Source organism: Canis aureus, chromosome 24 (assembly GCF_053574225.1).
Source record: "Canis aureus isolate CA01 chromosome 24, VMU_Caureus_v.1.0, whole genome shotgun sequence".
Taxonomy (NCBI): domain Eukaryota; kingdom Metazoa; phylum Chordata; class Mammalia; order Carnivora; family Canidae; genus Canis; species Canis aureus.
In genome coordinates, this window is record NC_135634.1 from 43,430,234 (window position 1) to 43,447,903 (window position 17,670).

The 17,670-nt window shown below is 45.9% G+C and overlaps 1 protein-coding gene across 1 annotated transcript in view; it reads right to left on the reverse strand.

The window, feature by feature from the left end:
• SLC16A14 (solute carrier family 16 member 14) overlaps positions 1-10,288 on the reverse strand; it is a 31,197-nt gene extending 20,909 nt beyond the window's left edge. The window contains exons 1-2 of the mRNA XM_077869127.1: positions 9,938-10,288; positions 2,595-2,866 (exon numbers count right to left, since the gene is read on the reverse strand). Coding sequence (XP_077725253.1) covers positions 2,595-2,853 — 259 coding nt within the window. The 5' untranslated portion in view covers positions 2,854-2,866; positions 9,938-10,288. The remainder of the gene's footprint in view (positions 1-2,594; positions 2,867-9,937) is intronic.
• Between the last annotated feature and the right edge of the window lie 7,382 nt (positions 10,289-17,670).

The window sequence follows — 17,670 nt, forward strand, 5'->3', positions numbered from 1 at the left end:
AAAGGTTAGTCTACAAACTGAAATCACACTGCTCGGGATTCGTGGCCTCGCAAACAGAATTCTGAATATATAGTTACTTACCTCCCAATTAAATTCAAGAAGACAAACACGTTTCACCATCGCCATGAATCAGGTGTTCTTATTTTGGAGTCATATTCAAAATCATTTCCAACAATTGCAGGACTGGTTAGCATTGCTTATTTTTGTAGGACTTGTGAAACACAAAATTATATCTAAGACAACCTCACTGGACGATTTGGAAAATAAGGGGACGTTTCCTATCCTGGCCTTTCGCGGAGTCTTCTTTTCTGTGGTAGACACAGACTTCCTAGATTGAATCTCTAAGTATTTTGGTTTACCCCAAAGTAAGATTTTTTTTTAAAGGTTGTATTCTTGGAGCACCTGGGTGGCTCAGTGGTTGAGCATTTTTGCCTTTGGCTCAGGTTGCGATCCTGGTGTCCTGGGATCAAGTTCTGCATCACGCTCCCCGGAGGGAGCCTGCTTCTCCCTCTGCCTCTGTCTCTGCCTCTTTCTCGGTGTCTTTTGTGAATAAATAAATAAAATCTTTAAACAATAAACAAAAGATTGTATTTTTTTAAAAAAAGATTGTATTTTTAAGTGATCTCTACATCCAATATGGGCCTTGAACTCATGACCCCAAGACCAAGAGTCCCATGCTCTATGGATTAAGCCAGCTGGGCTCCCCTTAAGGATTTATTTTTAAAAAGGTAAAAAAACTGGATGGAAGGTTTTCTAGAAGTACAGTTTTCCTTTGCCGGCTTATTTGAGAAGGCTGAATCACATCCAACATAAAACTAGCATATTGCCTACACTGCGTTTTTCATATGACAGTGCTAGTCTTAACCAGGCCAACGCAGGGTTGAAGGAGTCAGTTCCTTAATGCTGCAGGCAAGAATTTACCGGCAATTCCCTGACACACGTAACGGTGCCCTTATGTAATTCTAAAACTAGATTAGTATTAATTCCCTTTGATAAACACGCATACTCCACACACATCTTGAGAAATAACACTTCATCCTTGTTTTTAATCGTTAGCAGTATCACCATTATTAATATTATTTGTATTATCCAAATGATCACTGCCTGCATGCCAGCCAAAATCAACAAATCTCTGAATCGGAGTCAAGGAATTAATTACCAATGTGGAAATCACTGAAAAGGGAGATTCTCATCAAGCACACAGATGCCTGTCATACGCAAACGCTCACAGAACTAGAAGAAGATTTGAGGCCATCTATGTTTCCAGTGTGATTTCATGAATACTTGAGATTAAAAAAAAAATTGATGTAGAGGTGCCTGTTTGGCTTAGTCAGTTAAGCCTCAGACTTTTGATTTCGGCTCAGGTCATGATTTCAGGGTCCTGAGCAGGGCTCCGCACTGGGTGTGGAGCTTGCTTAAGATTCTCTCTGCCCCTCCCCACCACTGGCATGAACATTCTAAGAGATAAATAAATAAGAATAAATGTAAAAAAAAATTTCAATGTAAAAGTATGGCTTTTACATTCAAGAGATAAAGTAAGGGAAAACACCTGTTATATGATAGATGCTTATTAAAGGTTAGTTGACAGTAAAAATTGTCTAGTTCCCAAAAGGAAACACATAGGCCATAATAACATCTTATAGTTATGATAACTTTCTAGCTTGGCATCTCCAACTGCATGAGAATTGCTTTCAGGGACACCTAGGAGGCTCAGCAGTTGAGCATCTCCCTTCGGCCCAGGGTGTGATCCTGGAGTCCCGGGATCAAGTCCCACATCAGGCTCTCTGCATGGAGCCTGCTTTTCCCTCTCCCTGTGTCTCTCATCAATAAACAAATAAAATATATATAAATTAAAAAAAAAAAGAATTGCTTTCACAGATTGGTGTGTGGTGAGGTTTAACAAAATACATTATTATTCCTTCCTGTTAGCTAGATCTGTAACTTTTCTAAAAGCACTTTAATAGATTTTTCAACAGTGTGTGATCAATATTTCAAATTAAATCACCAGAACTCTGAAATAAGATAGTTACCTGCCTTTTATAGTGTTTTCCCTAAAATTTTTATCTTTTACCAATATTCATAAATGTTAAGTAAACAGACCTGAAGTGATATATAATGAATAGTAGCAGTCAAGAAAACAGAGTTTGGGGCAAAAGAGTTTTTTAAACTATCAATTTTTAAGACACTCCAAATGTTCATAATATTCAAACAGTAATATCACACAAAAGGACACGTGTTGAGTGATTCCACTTCTATCAGGCGCTGTCATAGAGACTAAAGGCAGGAGGGTGGTGGTCAGGGGCCAAGGGGAGGTGGGAATGGAGACTTGTTTCACGGGTGCAGAGTTTCAGTTTGAGACGATGAAAAAGTTCTGGAGGTGGATGGTGGGGATGAATGCACTCAGTGGCAATGAACTGTATACCTAAAAGTGGTTAAAACAGTGAATGTGATGTTATATATATTTTAGCCTGAAAAATAAAATAGTACCATCATTAACATGCAGTGTCTAATATTTTGACAATCTAAAACATTACCTACAGCAGAGAATGGTCAACTTATAATTCAGTTTTACAACAGGTTGCACGTGAACATACCCACAATCAAAGTGATGCCCATGCTGAGGGAGCTGACCCATGCAGTCAGGCCACGGCTCTGATGGAACTCTTCAAGCCATTCCACGTTGAGGACTCCCAGGGCCATCTGGGAGCCCATAATGAGGATGTGCACAAAGAAGGAGGAAAGAACCACCATCCAAGCCCATCCACTGTCAATGTTTGGATGGGACTTAAGTGTCTTCTTATCTTTGGGGTCATCTTCAAAATCATACCCAATGTCTTCATGACTTGTATACATTTTCCAAGATTTTCTGAAATACACATGACAAATAATTTCCTTGAATGTCAAACCAAAAGTATCTTTATCTTCTTTGGACAGCTCTACCTCCCCATTGTAACCAAAGTGGCCTTCAGATTCATCCTGTCTTCATGCAGATTTGGAACACTCCTGACATTTTTTTTTTTTTTTTTACTGCCAAGTGCTTTTGTTAAACCTGTTTCATCTTTACCGTCATCTTATAGGTAAGCATTACTATCTGCATTTTAAAGAAATGGAAATAGACCCAGTGAAGTGAAGTGCCTTTCCCAAGTTCTCATGGCCATGAAGTATGGCTATCCCAGAACCTAAGGAATCGAATCCATCTATTCCTGACTCAAAAGCCCATGCTTTGTGTGTCTGTTATTGAGATGGACACTGATAGGTGACAACAAAGATGTCACAGAAGGAAGACACCTGGCTCTAAACAGCCTTTCAGGGTAGCTTTGCCTTGGTAGAGCCCTTAGCACGGCATCTGGTTCTTGTTTTGTAGGTCCAAGTCTTCAGTTTGTTTGGTAGAGTGAGAGAGGATTTGCCTCAGGAGACCAACTCATATGAACCAACTCAGGAAAGAGTAGTAAACTAGAAGGCCAATTAATTAATTTTTTAAAATAGGAGCTAGAACTTTCTAATAATGGTGATACTCAAGTCTGATACACAAGACACATATTTTACCCATTCCACCTACCCGCATTCCAGCATTTCCCTGGGAAACTAGAAAGTTGATTTAAAAATAGAAAATCAGGGCAGCCCCGGTGGCTCAGCGGTTTGGCGCTGCCTATAGCCTGGGGTGTGATCCTGGAGACCCGGGATCGAGTCCCACATTGGGCTCCCTGAATGGAGCCTGCTTCTCCCTCTGCCTGTGTCTCTGCCTCTCTCTCTGTGTGTCTATGAATAAATAAATAAAATCTTAAAAAAAAATAGAAAATCAGACTAAAAGCATTTGGATACTACAGTGATGTCTAGGTTACCAGTGAGATTACCAGGGAGCCAGAGGCTAGATCATGCCTGTGTGCCAAGTCAGGAGCTTAGAGTTTCTCTTGCACATAATGAACAGCCAGAGGCTGAGTCCTACAGGAACCAGAAATGGTGACCTGTGCTCTACGCAGATCCATCTCCAGATGTTAGGAAAAAAGGCTTGGAGGCTGAATGGAGCTGGAGGTGGGTGGCGATGCCAGGTCAGGCGAAGCCTCTGGCTGCATTTTTATTTTTCGGGATGAAAAAGAAGTATGTGTATAAGAACTGAGGATAAAGAGTAAAAGGAGGAGACAGAGACAGTAATCCTGGAGGAAGTGGGACAGGAGCATTGGCCTTTATCTGCAGGAGCAAAGCAGAAGGTGGATGGAGATGACATGCCAGGTAGTGGGATGAGAAGTTACACCTGACGGTCCGATTCTTGGGTGAAGTAGCAAGTCAGGTCACTGGCTGAGAATGAAGAGGATGGTGGTTATGAAGGGGTCTCAACGTTCAGGAATATGGAACAGACTGTTGCCCACAGCAAGTGGAAGTGATTGTCGGGCAGTTCTGAAGGTGGAGCTGAGCCCTGCAGCTCTGAGGGTGCGCAGCACCAGGTACAGGCCCTGGAGGCCCTCCCCCCAGAAGCTGGCAACGAGAGCATCATCAGAGGAGAACTTTCAAACAACAAGAAACGACTGATTTTGGTCTGCCTTTTTATGATCTCGATGTGCCAGCAAATCTAGACAACGTCCCTGATAAAAATACTCTCTGAAAAAAATCTTTTGCTGGTCAAAGTTCCAAATAATTCTGTTTTAATTTTCTATCTGTAAACTTCAAATCAGGGTGGTGCTATTACTTATCCTTCCGTAAACAGTCTTATCCACGGGAAGTAGTTTAGAGAACTCCTAGTTGTACTGTTGACCCCGACACCCATCTGGCCCCAGCTACACTGTACATATGCTCCGAGGGTAGGTTCCCAGGAGATCAGAATTGCTGGAGCATCTCTGTGGCACAGCCTGGGTCTGCAGCAGGACCTGCGAGATGCACTAACGTGTAGTTACTGTAGGGATGAAGCTCCAGAAGTTGAGTTCTTTATGCCTACTTGGAGCTTTTATTTTGTTTAAAATGTAACATAGCAAAACAAGTGCAAGACTGCAAGGCGAAAACCTTTCGCGTAGAGAGTAAAATTTGCAGTCAATACATGAAATGTTTTACTCAATCTGCACGATGTCTTTAAAATAGAAATCTCTTCTTTTTTCAATTATTTTAAAACAGAAGACAAAGGGCACCTGGGTGGCTCAGTGGCTGAGCGTCTGCCTTCGGCTCAGGTTGTGACCCCTGGGTCCTGGGACCGAGTCCCACATAAGGTTTTCCTTCAGGGAGCCTGCATCTCTGTCTGCCTATGTCTCTGCCTCTTTCTCTGTGTCTCTCATGAATAAATAAATACAATCTTTAAAAAAAAACAGTAGACAAAAAATAAGAAACGATGATGAAAAGAAATGAAACGAAATGAAATAAAATGAAATGAAAAGAAATAAAACGAAGATTTTTATGAACCACTACATGGTTACTACTGAAAATCCTTTGGTTGCAATGGAGGAAGGAGATATAATAAAAAAAAATAATCCCAAATACATGAGAAACCCCTCCAAACAAAGGTAATTGTCTTTACCTTTTTTTAAAAAAAGATTTTATTTACTTATTTGAGAGAGAGGGTGAATGAGAGAGCAAGCAGGGTAGAGGGAGAAGCAGGCTCCCCACTGAGCAGGGAGTCCGATACGAGGCTCCATCTCAGGACCCTGGGGTCATGACCTGAGCCGAAGGCAGACACTTAACTGACTGAGCCACCCAGGCGCCCTGTTTTTTATTTTTATTTTATTAAAAAAATTTTTTGGTTTGTTTTTACCTTTTTTAAAGGCTATGTGGTCCATGAAACTTAAAATACTCTCTGACCCTTTATAGGAAAAGCCGGTAGATCCCTGGACTGTGGCTTTGGTTCTGGCTAAAGTTTGTTGGGAAGAAATGGGTGCTGGGAAACCAAGGATGCCAGTTTCAAGGATCTGTCCTGAGGCTCATCTCGATTTTCCCTTTCCCTCATGCCTTGTCCTCATTATTATTTTTATCTTTTAAATGACTCTATGTCCTAAACACCCATCCAATCCTCAACCCCTACACTTCCTGCCCACGTTGCTCCTGTCTGCCTGGGTCCTTTCCACTTCCCCGTTCTGCAGACGGCTGGGAGGGATAAGATAAAGTGCTACCGTGCCATGTGATTTCTCCATGCTGTCAAGATAGCTTTAGGATCAAGGCCAAACCCCCTTTGCCTCTGCCAGACTCCCACAGATTCTCCTGCTCTCATTTCCCTGCCTTTGACCTTTGCGCTCCAGCCCTGCTGAGCCACCTGCAGCTCCTTCACCTTGCACAGGGTCTTAAGCCTTGGGACACGGCCTTCTCTTTCTCTTTTGGGAACGCACTTGTCTCCTTCTAACACCCTGCTCCTTTTCTGCTCCTCCCTCAAGATTCAGCTAAATACAATAGTGAAACCTTGACTCGGTGAGAACCCCCTTAACCCCTGCAAACATCTCTAATCTCTAACATTAGAGTATGTGTTAGATCAACCAATTGTTGTACAAGGCTGTTTGAAAACATGGAAAGAAGGGCACTCTAAGGTGCGAATTCTACACAGGAGGCTACAACTTGGGATATGTGCAAGAATCCCTTTGTTTTTGTTAAAAATAGGCATCCAAAGGAGAAAAGACTGGTGTGAAAAGGATAATGTTGAGGGAGATTATTCTTTGGATGATGGTCTTAATGGACTCTTCCTCCTTTTAATCTGTCTTGTTGGTAAAAAAAAAAAAAAAGAAATCGCAATAAATATGTATTAATTTTATAGTAACAAAATAAAAGTCCCTATCTCTATCTTTTAAACATCATCTGGGTCAGCTTTTTGCCTCCTGTAGATTAGTGGCTGAATTGTGAAAAAGAAAGAGGATGATTCAAGAGTCACTTCCCTTAAGAAGTCTACTTTGCCACTACCCTGCTCTTGAGACCCTGGGGAGAGGACAGCCTGCCTGGGGACAGTCAGCAATGGGACAGCCCTAGTTTTTCAGAGCTCGCAGCCCAGACAAGGGCTGCACTGGCAGGAGGCCCAGAGAATAAGCCTACAAATGGATCAGACGGGGTGGGTGTTCAGTGGTTGTCTTCCCTCTGTCTCTGCTACTTACATGCAGCATTCCGAGAAGCCAGAAAGCAAAGGATCAGGGGAGTGACTGGCCTACATGAGTAATAATAATATTTTATTTTTTATTTAAAAACATTTCCTAAAAATATTTTATTAGTTTCAGAGGTAGAATTTAGTGATGCATCAGTTGCATATAGCACCCAGTACAACTGGGTGATGGGCATTAGGGAGGGCACTTGATGTAATAACATCATTTTAAATCCGTGGGATAATGCTCAGCTCTGTTTAGTGAGACAAAACAACACAGCCTGGCATTTTCATAAAGGCCATTTACATCTATTTTTTAAAAATAATAAGCCATTTACATCTATGAAAAAGTTTGAAATAATAATATCACGAAAGTTATCATTTTCAACCGCTGAGTTGAAATAGTAAACATTTTCCTAAGCAATGTTAAGAAATTGATATGCTCACTGAATTATTTATTTTATGGGTTAAGAGATGGAGATGCCATTGAACTGCTCTCAACATTTCCGTTTCATTTGTTCATAAATAAATGACATCGGATAGTATTTAATTGCCACGTTTTATCCAAGGGACGCAAGGGTGCATGTAGCGTACAGTAGCCAATGCAGAGCACTGGTGGAGGGTGGGGGTGGCTAAAACGAAGTGCTGTCCCATCTTCAGGAAGTCCCTAAAGATACACCTGGCAATAGAACCATCTGCATTTCATAGCTCACTCTCTCTATAAGTAATTTCTGTTTTGACTAACCGCAGTTAACTTATTGCCCAACCAGGTTAACGAAAGCAAAAGACAATAAGAAAATACATTTCTATCCCCTTCTCCCCACGTTTGCTTTTAGCATTTGCATAATTATAAGATATAAAAGAACCATTTGAGTATGATAATCTCAGAGAAAGAGAGAGAGTGAGAGAGAGAGGAGAGAGAGAGAGAGAAAGAACACAAGTGAACTAGGGATGGTTCTGGGCCACCCTGTCCCCAGGCTCCACATCTTTCTCCACCACATGGCCTTCAAGCTCTCCCACCTTCTCCACATCCTGACACACGTGCAGAACAACACACACGTGGTTCACTGGGGTAAATGGAGGCACCGAGTGTGGAGCTTCCTCTAGGATCAATATGTAAGACGGAGCCCAATCCAGGCGGCCTGCTGAAGGCTCAGCCTGTAACATTAAGCCTTTGCACGGGAGACCGTGAAGGAAGGCAATGGGAAGACCAATAGCCAACCTTCCACTTGCACCATGTGGGAGTTCACAGATGGTGGCAAAGTCATCCTAAACGCAGGGAAATGAAGTAACCCCTGAAAGCTAGGAGATGGAGGCCGGCTACATATTTATGTGCTACCACGTCGAGGCGAAAATAATTTAGAGCCAGCTGTATCTGAGATGAAAATTAAATTCAGTTTCCGGGATCCCTGGGTGGCGCAGCGGTTTGGCGCCTGCCTTTGGCCCAGGGCGCGATCCTGGAGGCCCGGGATCGAATCCCACGTCGGGCTCCCGGTGCATGGAGCCTGCTTCTCCCTCTGCCTGTGTCTCTGCCTCTCTCTCTCTCTGTGACTATCATAAATGAATTAAAAAAAAAATTTAAAAAAAAATTCAGTTTCCGCAGCTCCGAAACTGGAGTAAATCTGATAAGCAAATCCTTCACTCTTTTAACTTGGCTGCTGGGGCTCCGTGAGCATGCGGCGGGGGCTTTGCCAATGACAGGCAAAGGGGAAAGCGCTCGGGGAAAACTAAAACTACAACCTCCAGGAAAGGTGGGCAGAGAGGGGTGGTAACTGGTTCTTCCTTAGATGCGGGGCGAGGGGCGCGACAACCTCCACCTGGGCTTCGGGATCGTTAGCCCGGAGGACCTGGGGGCACAGGAAATCGTGGGCCTTAGGGGGCGCACTTGAGCCCTGCAGGCTGAGCAGGTTAGAGCCCCGCGGGCTGGGGAGCTGCAGTGCGGGGAGGCCCGCTTGGGGGAAACGGACACTTGCCCTGGGTTCACGGTGACCTGGGGACAACTGCACATATACAGGCCTTCTGGGGGGCCAGGGGCTGCGCCGAGTGGCTTCTCCACCCCGATCTTGTCCGGTTGGCAGTAAGGCCCCATTGCACAGACCAGGAAACTGAGGCTATTTGTCGAATGAGGGCAGTGAAGTTTAGAGGTCAAACTAGCAGGTGGTGCGGCCGGGCTTGCGGGATTCCAGAGCCTGCTTATCCACCCCCATCTCTCTCTCTTACACACACACACACACACACACACACACACACGCCAGACAAGGCGACGAGGAGCCCTCCTAATCCTCAATAATAATCCTCACTCATCCCCGTTAATTGGTCTGAATCAACTTTTCCGCGCAAGGAAACCGGCTTAATTAATTGGAAAACGGAATCCGGTTCCTTGGCCTTGGCGCCGTGTGCCCGGGAATGGCCGCCCCGGGTCGCCCCCCTCCCCCCGCCCCGGTGCCCCTCTCCTGCCCGCGGGGGGCGGGGTGCAGCCCTGCGCGCCCCGCTCCCGGGCTCCGCGGTCTCCCCGCCTCCCCGCGCCCCGAGCGCCGCACCCCGCGCACCCGCGTCCCCCGCGGGCTCGGAGCCCTCCGCACCCCGCTCGCCCGCTGTCCGCCCCGCTCCCCGCCGGGTTCGAGTCCCCAGCTGCGCCCGGGCAGGCGGGAGGGGGCTCGGGGAGGGGGGAGCCCGGGGAAGGGGGGCCCGGGGAGGGGTCCGGGGGTCCGTGCGCCCCGGCGGCCGGGGGAGCGGGGCGCGCGTCCCCGCCCGCAGCTCGCGCCCCCCGCGCCCCCGCGCAGCCCTGCCCGCCGCCGCCCGGCAGCCCTCCCGGGCCCGCCCCGGGCCTGCGCCGCGCGCCCCGCCGAGCCCCCCGCGGGCCAGGGCGGCCCGGGTGCAGCGCGGCCTCGGGGTACTCACCGCCCGCGCGGCGCGGGGCTGCGGCCTCACCGGGCTGCCGGCCCCGATGCCCGCCCCCGCCGGTGTCCTCGGCGCCCCCCGAGCGGCCGTCCGTCCGGAGCCGCGGCCTGGGGGCCCAGCATCCCGGCCCCCGCGCCGCCCGCTGCCAGGCCGGGGGAGCGCCCGCGAGCCTGGGTGCGTCCCGGGGCGCGCGAGCCTAACCCGGGCTTCCTTCCAATCCGTGCAGTTTCAAATCTCCACGCTCGTTCATTCCTATACCGGCTAATTCTGGTTTGGCAGGAAAAAATTGCAGTCATCTCACGTGCACACTCTTGTGGCCGGTTGAAGTTTAGGGCTTTGGCTCAGGCGGAGGCTCTGCACGTTTCTAGACCCGAGGGGAGGCTCCGAAACCTCACCCCACGCGCGCCCGGGGGCGGGGGGGGGGGGCAGCGTCTGCCCTTTGACCGAGAGCAGCGGGGGAGTGAGGAGCAAACCCGGGAAATACGGCCCTTTGCACAAGGACCAGCAGGTGGGCAGGCCCCCGGTCTCCTTGGCCCGAGAGGCCTGAAGATCCCCAATTCCCGGCCCCACTGCGGGGCCCACCCCTCACCGCTGTTTTTCCAGGGTCAGCCCCTTGTGTCTTACACATCCCAGGGCACCAGGCACACACGTGAGTCATGCATATGTACCCTGTTCCCAATGAAATTCTTTGCCCACGGAAAGTTTTCAATGTTCGTTAAGTGAACAGGAATAAGGGGCGCCCGGGGGGGCTCAGGGCTTGAGCACCTGCCCTGGGCTCAGGTCGTGATCCCGGGGTCCTGGGATGGAGGCCTGCCTGGGGCTCCCCGAAGGGAGCCTGCTTCTCCCTCTGCCTATCTCATATATAAATAAATAAAATCTAAAAATAAAAAATAAAAAAGAGTGAACGGGACCAAATGAAGCCAGTGCTCTTTGACCTCACCCGAAGGATTTTTATAGTAGTTTTCTATTGCTGTTGTAATAAATTACCACATTTAGTGACCGGAGAAACAAATTTAGTAGCTTCCAGTTCTGGAGGTCAGAAATCTGAAAGGGGTCTTACTGGGCAGAAACCAAGGTGTTGGCTGGGTTGTGTGCCTTCTCGCAGTTCTAGGGAAGACCCACCAGGTTGAGAGGGTGCTACATGCATTGGCTTGGGGTCACTGTTTCTGTCTTCAAAGCCAGGGGCACTGCATTATTCCGGGCCTTTCTCTTTGGGTCACATCACCCTCTGTCTCAGGGCACCCTCTGTCTCCCTCCTCCACTTCTAAGGGCTCTTGGGATTCCATTAGTTTACCCAGTGATGATTGGATTATTGGATAATCCAAATAATCTCCCTGTTTTAAAGTCAGCTGATTAATAATCTTAATGCCATTTGCAACCTGAATTCCTCTTTCACCATGTGAAGTACTATATTTACGGGTTCCTGGGCTTGGGATGTGGACATCTCCGGGCCACCATTATTCTGCCTATCACAAATTTCTGTCTTCTTTTCTTCCTTCTTTGCATGTCTTGTTTTCTTTTCTTTTCTTTTCTTTTCTTTTCTTTTCTTTTCTTTTCTTTTCTTTCTTTCTTTCTTTCTTTTTTTGCAGAAAAGAATATTTACGTGTATCTCACATTGCCATTGATTATATCAAACCTTGATTAAAAACATAATTGAGAACATTGTGAGAAATTATGGCTAACTGAGGACATTTGGATGAAGCGCGAGGCTTATGTGTTCCAAATGTTTTAATTTGCTGATGGGAACACGAGCAAATGGATGGTTAGTTGTCCTGTCTTCAGATATCACTCACTTCAAGCAGGCTTTTGACAGCAAGTCAAGATTGGGGAAGTGCCTCAAGTGTAGATTGGCCCATCTTGTTCCAAAAGAGGTTTGTGAGATTTTTACGTCTGTCTTTTTCCCCCCTAGCAAACTTTGTGCACTTATTGAGCTGTATAAGTGATGTAGTATCAACTGTATATATTTATTTATTTATTTATTTTATTTTTTTTTTAGTATCAACTGTATATATTTAAATGTATATGTTCAAATTTGATGAGTTTTACCATAAGTCTGGGAAACTATCACCTCAATCAAATAGCTCCAGAATTTTCCTGGTGCCATTTGTAATCCATGCCTCACCGGGTCCCCAAATCCCCAGGCAACCTCTCATCTGCTTTCTGAGAAGCTTCTGCTCTGGACCATGTGTAATGCACATCTGGAGGGCCCAAAGAAGATTTTATTTTCTTTTTTTTTTTTCAGCTTTACTGAGGTAAAATTGACAAGTAAAACTGCATCTATTTAAAGCGCACACTGCCATGACTCAATGCACAAGTACATCGTGAAGTGATTGCCGCAATCAAGTTAATTCATACATCCATTGCTTCATATAGTTACCTTTTCCTCTGTGGTGAGACGGCTTAAGATCTACTCTCTTAGCAAATTTTACATATACAATCCAGAGTTGTTAACTAGGCTGTACATTACAGCCTCAGAACATAATCATCTTCTAATTCAAAGTTTGTACCCCTTGACCGACAGGTCCTCACTTCTGCTGTCTCCCAACCCCTGGCAACCAGAGAACCATTCTACCCTGTGTTTCTCAATATTTGACTTTAAAAAAATAAAGTCTACATATAAGTGGGATCATATAATATTTGTCTTTTTCTGTCTGGCTTATTTCATTTAACATGATGTCCCTCAGGTCCATCCATGTTGTCACAAATGGCAGGATGTCTTCTTTAGTTATAGCTGAATAGTATTTCATCTTCTTTAAAAGGTTTTTTTTTAAAGATTTCATTTATTTATTCATGAGAGACACAAAAAGAGAGAAGCAGAGGCAGAGGGAGAAGCAGGCTCCTTGGTGGGGAGCCCGATGTGGGGCTCGATCCCAGGACCCTGGGATCACACCCTGAGCCAAAGGCAGACGCTCAATCACCGAGCCACCCAGGTGTCCCTATTTCATCTTCTTTATCCATTCATCCCTCAACTTACACTTAGGTGGTTTCCATAGCTTGACTACGTGAATAATGCCACAGTGAACACGGACATGGAGACACACTTCTTCAATATACTGATTTCATTTCCTGTAGAAGGCTTTCTGGTAAATTATACTCCTTCACAAGTGTCACCGCTCTTACCTGCCTAGAGGTCCCTCACTGACACAGGTAGCTTGAGAGCAGGCCCAGAGCAAAGGGCCTAACTGCGATCCCACATACCAGTTGGTACATCAGAGTGATGAATGGTGATGACTCATGAGCCCTGGAAGGACATTTGGGTGCATTTATAAGAGCCCAAGGCAGCCCTCGCTGGTTTTCGTGTCCTAGTTCTTGAAGCACTGATACTCCTGGCGGTTAGGAAGCTGATGCCTTGGGTATGAGCCCCAGCAGATGTACAACAGTCTGGGTGCAGAGAAAGGTATGGCCACCACAATGTCCACATAAAATGGCATTTTATCAAGGATGCTGGATCAGTCTTAAAGTACAGTGACTTGGTTAATGCCATAACAGCCTGTCCTGTGTATTCTAAACCACGTCCATGGCAAATGCCAAAAGAATCTGGGGCCATTCCCTGGAGTTCCCTCCCAGCAAAGGACTGGCAAACTGATTATAGCGGTCCCTTCCCTCTGAATGAGGGTTCTAAATGTGCCTTGGTTTGCAAGGACACTACCTCTAGCCTAAGTCAAACTTTCCCTGTTGCCATGCAAACCATGCTGCCCCTGTCAGGGGATCAGAGAAACTGAGTACCATGTATGGATACCCTCAGTGAAGAGATAGCAATCAGGGGGCACATGTCAAAGGTCATGGTGTGCAGAGTGGGTGGTAAAGCATGACATTGAATGGAGGTTCCATCTCCCCTCTAACCCACAAACAGCACAGCTGGTAGAAAGAAAGAAAAAAATGGACTATTAAAGCAGCAGACGAAATTATTAAGGGGTAAAACCACCTTGGCTGAGTGGACTAAAGCATTGTCCTAGGCCTAAATACATTTATTTATTTATTTAAAGATTTTATTTGCTTATTTATTCTAGAAAGAGGGCCCGTATGAGCTGGGGGAGGGGCAGAGGGAGAGGGAGAGAGAGAATCTCAAGCAGACTCTATGCTGATCCTGTTGTGGGTCTGGTTCCCACGACCCTGAGACCATGACCTGAGCTGAAATCAAGTGATGGAGGCTTAACTGACTGAGCTGCCCAGGTGCCCTTATTTATTTATTTATTTTTAAGATTATATTTCTTTATTTGAGAGAGAGAAAGAGAGAGAGAGAGCATGAGTAGGGGAGAGCAGCAGAGGGAAAGGGGGAAGCAAATGCCCCACTGAGCATGGAGCCCCATGTGGGACTCAAGTTAGGACCCCAGGATCATGACCTGAACCAAAGGCAGAGGCTTAACCAACTGAACCCCAGCAGCCCTACGCTTAAATGGGCCTAATGCCTATTGCCCCATATACTAGCCTGGGGACCTCTGTTGAGGAATCCAGTGCCATGAAGGTATGGAAGTCAGCCAGTCATTGCCCCAACTCTCACCATGATTGCCTGCTCTGCTGCTGAGAACACCAAGCCCGGCACACATGGAATGGAATTATCTACTGAAATGTGCAATGGGATGTCCTCTTGGTGGCGGGGAGTGAGTTACTTTGCACCCCTGAGTGAGGGGGAATCCCACAGGGATCCCACTGTCCTGAAGCAAGCTAGACCCGTTAAAATGCACTGCACCTGGGGTGCCTGGGTGTTGTGTGTTCATATCTGATGAGTCTGATACTACATCATCTTTATTAAATCACATGGGGACACAAGTGAACGCCTTGAGACATCCGACTCCCAGCTTAGGGGACTTGATAAATTGGTGGTTTGGATCATGGGGCTCTTAGTTGAAAAAGTTGTCTCCGATTTGGGGGACCATAGTTTTACTGTGTGTTTTCTCTTAGTTTTACTCTCTGTTTACTCTCTAGATGACAAAGGAGCCATCTCCAGGCTACTGAAATCACTCTTGACCACTGAGGGCCATTGCAGAAGAAGGGGGCATATGGATAATAAGAGCTGGTCACAAGGGGTAGAGTGTTGGGGTGGTCATTGAGAAGACGAGAGCACCTGTGAGATGAGATCCATGAGCTGGACCTGGGTACTTGGAGACCTCTCATCCATCCCCTGTCCTTGAAATGTGGGTTCTGCTTGCTTTTCCCATTCCCCAAGGCTGTTCTGAAGACATAGTCTCAAGAGTATGTAGCGTTGAGAACACCTGCACAGTATATGTGACGGAACCCAGTTAAGGCCTCTATATAGACTTTTACGATTTGGCAGGCAGGTGTGAGGATCCACTCGTCTTGCTGCCGCCCAAGACAAGCCTCATACATAAGTTCTCTTTGCTTCTTAAAGTTTCCACCTTCCAACATGGGGTGGCTTGCCTCCTTGATCTTCCAATCCCAGATGGTGTCTCTCTCTGGCCTCCATGCTTACGGGGGCTGGTTTCAGATTACAGAAAAGCTCCCAGGAGGTTTGCTGACCAATAAGCTGTACTGAGAATGGGTTCTGATCTAAGCATGATGGTAAATCCATTTCTATGTACTTGAAGCCCCAGATACAATTAATTACATAATTCTGTTCTTTAAGTGCCTTCCTTAGCCTCATCTGAAGCAATAATATCCATGAAATCATGATTGCGATGTGCTACTTATATACTCGTCTAATGCATATCAATAGAAAAGCCTAATTATTTTAAAATTCATCAGCCTTTGTCTTTTTTTTTTTAAGATTTTATTTATTTATTCATGAGAGACACAGAGGCAGACACATAGGCAGAGAGAGAAGCAGGCTCCCTGCGGGGACCCCGATGCAGGGACTTGATTCCAGGACCCCGGGATCAGGACCTGAGCCAAAGGCTCAACCACTGAGCCACCCAGGCATCTCGATCAGCCTGTGTCTCGCTTTGTGGTTTGGGCAACACCCCCCCCCCCCCTTCTCTCACTACCCACACATACCTGTCTAGTATTCCTGCTGAATCATTCCCAGTGATTGCCTGCAGGTCTGGTTCTTGCGTGAGAAGGCCGTTTATTTTACCTAAGGGGTGTTAGAAGCAAGGACAGGAAGAGAAATCCTGAGCACTCAGGTCAGAATTTTCCTCCTGGTATAGGATCTCTCCAGACTTAATCCCAAAGCACCAACAAAATTTCTCCTGCCCCATAAGGTTTCAAGCTCATTTTTACCATGGATTCAAATTCAAGAACAGATCAAGGGTGAAATATAGCAAAATTGACAACACGTTTTTGCCTTTACCTTAGTTTTCCAAGTGTCTTGCATTTTCCTTGCTGATAGAAATAATCAGTATCCTCATGGAGTAGCATGTGACTTCACAAGAGTAGAAGTTCTAAAAATGCCAGGACACTGTCACTAACTTGGAAAGTAAACACTTTCCTCAGTTCATGGGCCTTGTATGATAATTTTGTTGGTTAATATTATACATGATTCTTAAAGAGTTTCAGGAAATCCGTGATGTTAGTAAGCAAATCACTAAACATTTTTTCTTGCAGCCACGGTGTTTCTTCTCTTATTCAATATCCATTTTCCTGAAAAGTTGCTTGTAGATCAAACCTTATTTTAAATGCTCTAGGGGAGTTCACTAATAGACATGCCTGATGAATCTTTCTGAGGCTAGACGAATACCCACATGCTGATATATTTATATACCAACGTCGTTGTTTCATAGGTTTAGATTTAAATTTTATTACTTCCCTTAAAGCACAGTGCACTTGTAATTTATGCTATTTTAAAAATATTTTGTGTGTCCAGAGATGGATCATTGACATTAAACATTCATGCTCTACGTTCAAAAGTCAACTCCACATCATATTCTTTGAGAAGGTCACTAATGAATAGGATTAAGTCTGGGTCTCCGTGAACCGAGAAGAGAAAGATCTAGCATTTTCTCTTGTCACTTTTGACTTTGGTCTTTATTTGCAGGGGTAAATGTTTCTGATAAAACCAGTGGAAAAGAGGAGATGTGGATGCTGTGAAAGCAAACCTAGGAAACCGATTAGCGAGGGGTCATAATGGGCTGCAGCTCTTCAGCCCTTGGTGGCAGTGTTCTTGGACCTCTTTGTTCTCTCCTGCCCTCGAGCCTTCCTCCACTCTGGTTTCTGCTTGATTCTGGCTCATGTTGACTTGGCTTTGTGTCTGAGGTTTCCAGTTTTCCTGTTCACCTTGATGGCAAGCTGGACTTTCAGTGCTGTCTCTGGGACACCAGTGGATCTTCCAATCCCAGATGGTTTCTGTAACTTTGCTGGCCAGACAGGTTCTTCAGCTGGGCCGACATAGTTTCCTCTGCAAGAGAAGATCAGTTGATTTCAATATATTTTGAAGGCCAAAGGCCAGCGTTAGGAAACTCTTAGGACTGTAAACACCAGTGATTATGAAAACCAAAGAGCCTTCCTCTTCCTGGATGCAAAGCAGCAGAGCATGTGTGGCAGATGCCAAGAGCACACAGTGCATAGGTATTTAGGTTGTGAGGTGGGTCAGACCTGAGCTGGACCCTCCTCCTCCCCTCTGTTTTTATGTGGTCTGAGCATTAGCTTGAGAGTAGATGTGATGATGGGACGACCTCAAAGGGTTGTTGTGAGGATGAAGCAGGATAATGCACACAAAGCATGTGCTGAGCATGGAAGTAGGGCACTTCTTTCTCACATAGTGACAATGGTGTCATCCTAACCCATTCTATTACAGAGGCAAGATAACCTGAGAGCGGCCCTTCTGAGAGGCAGCATAA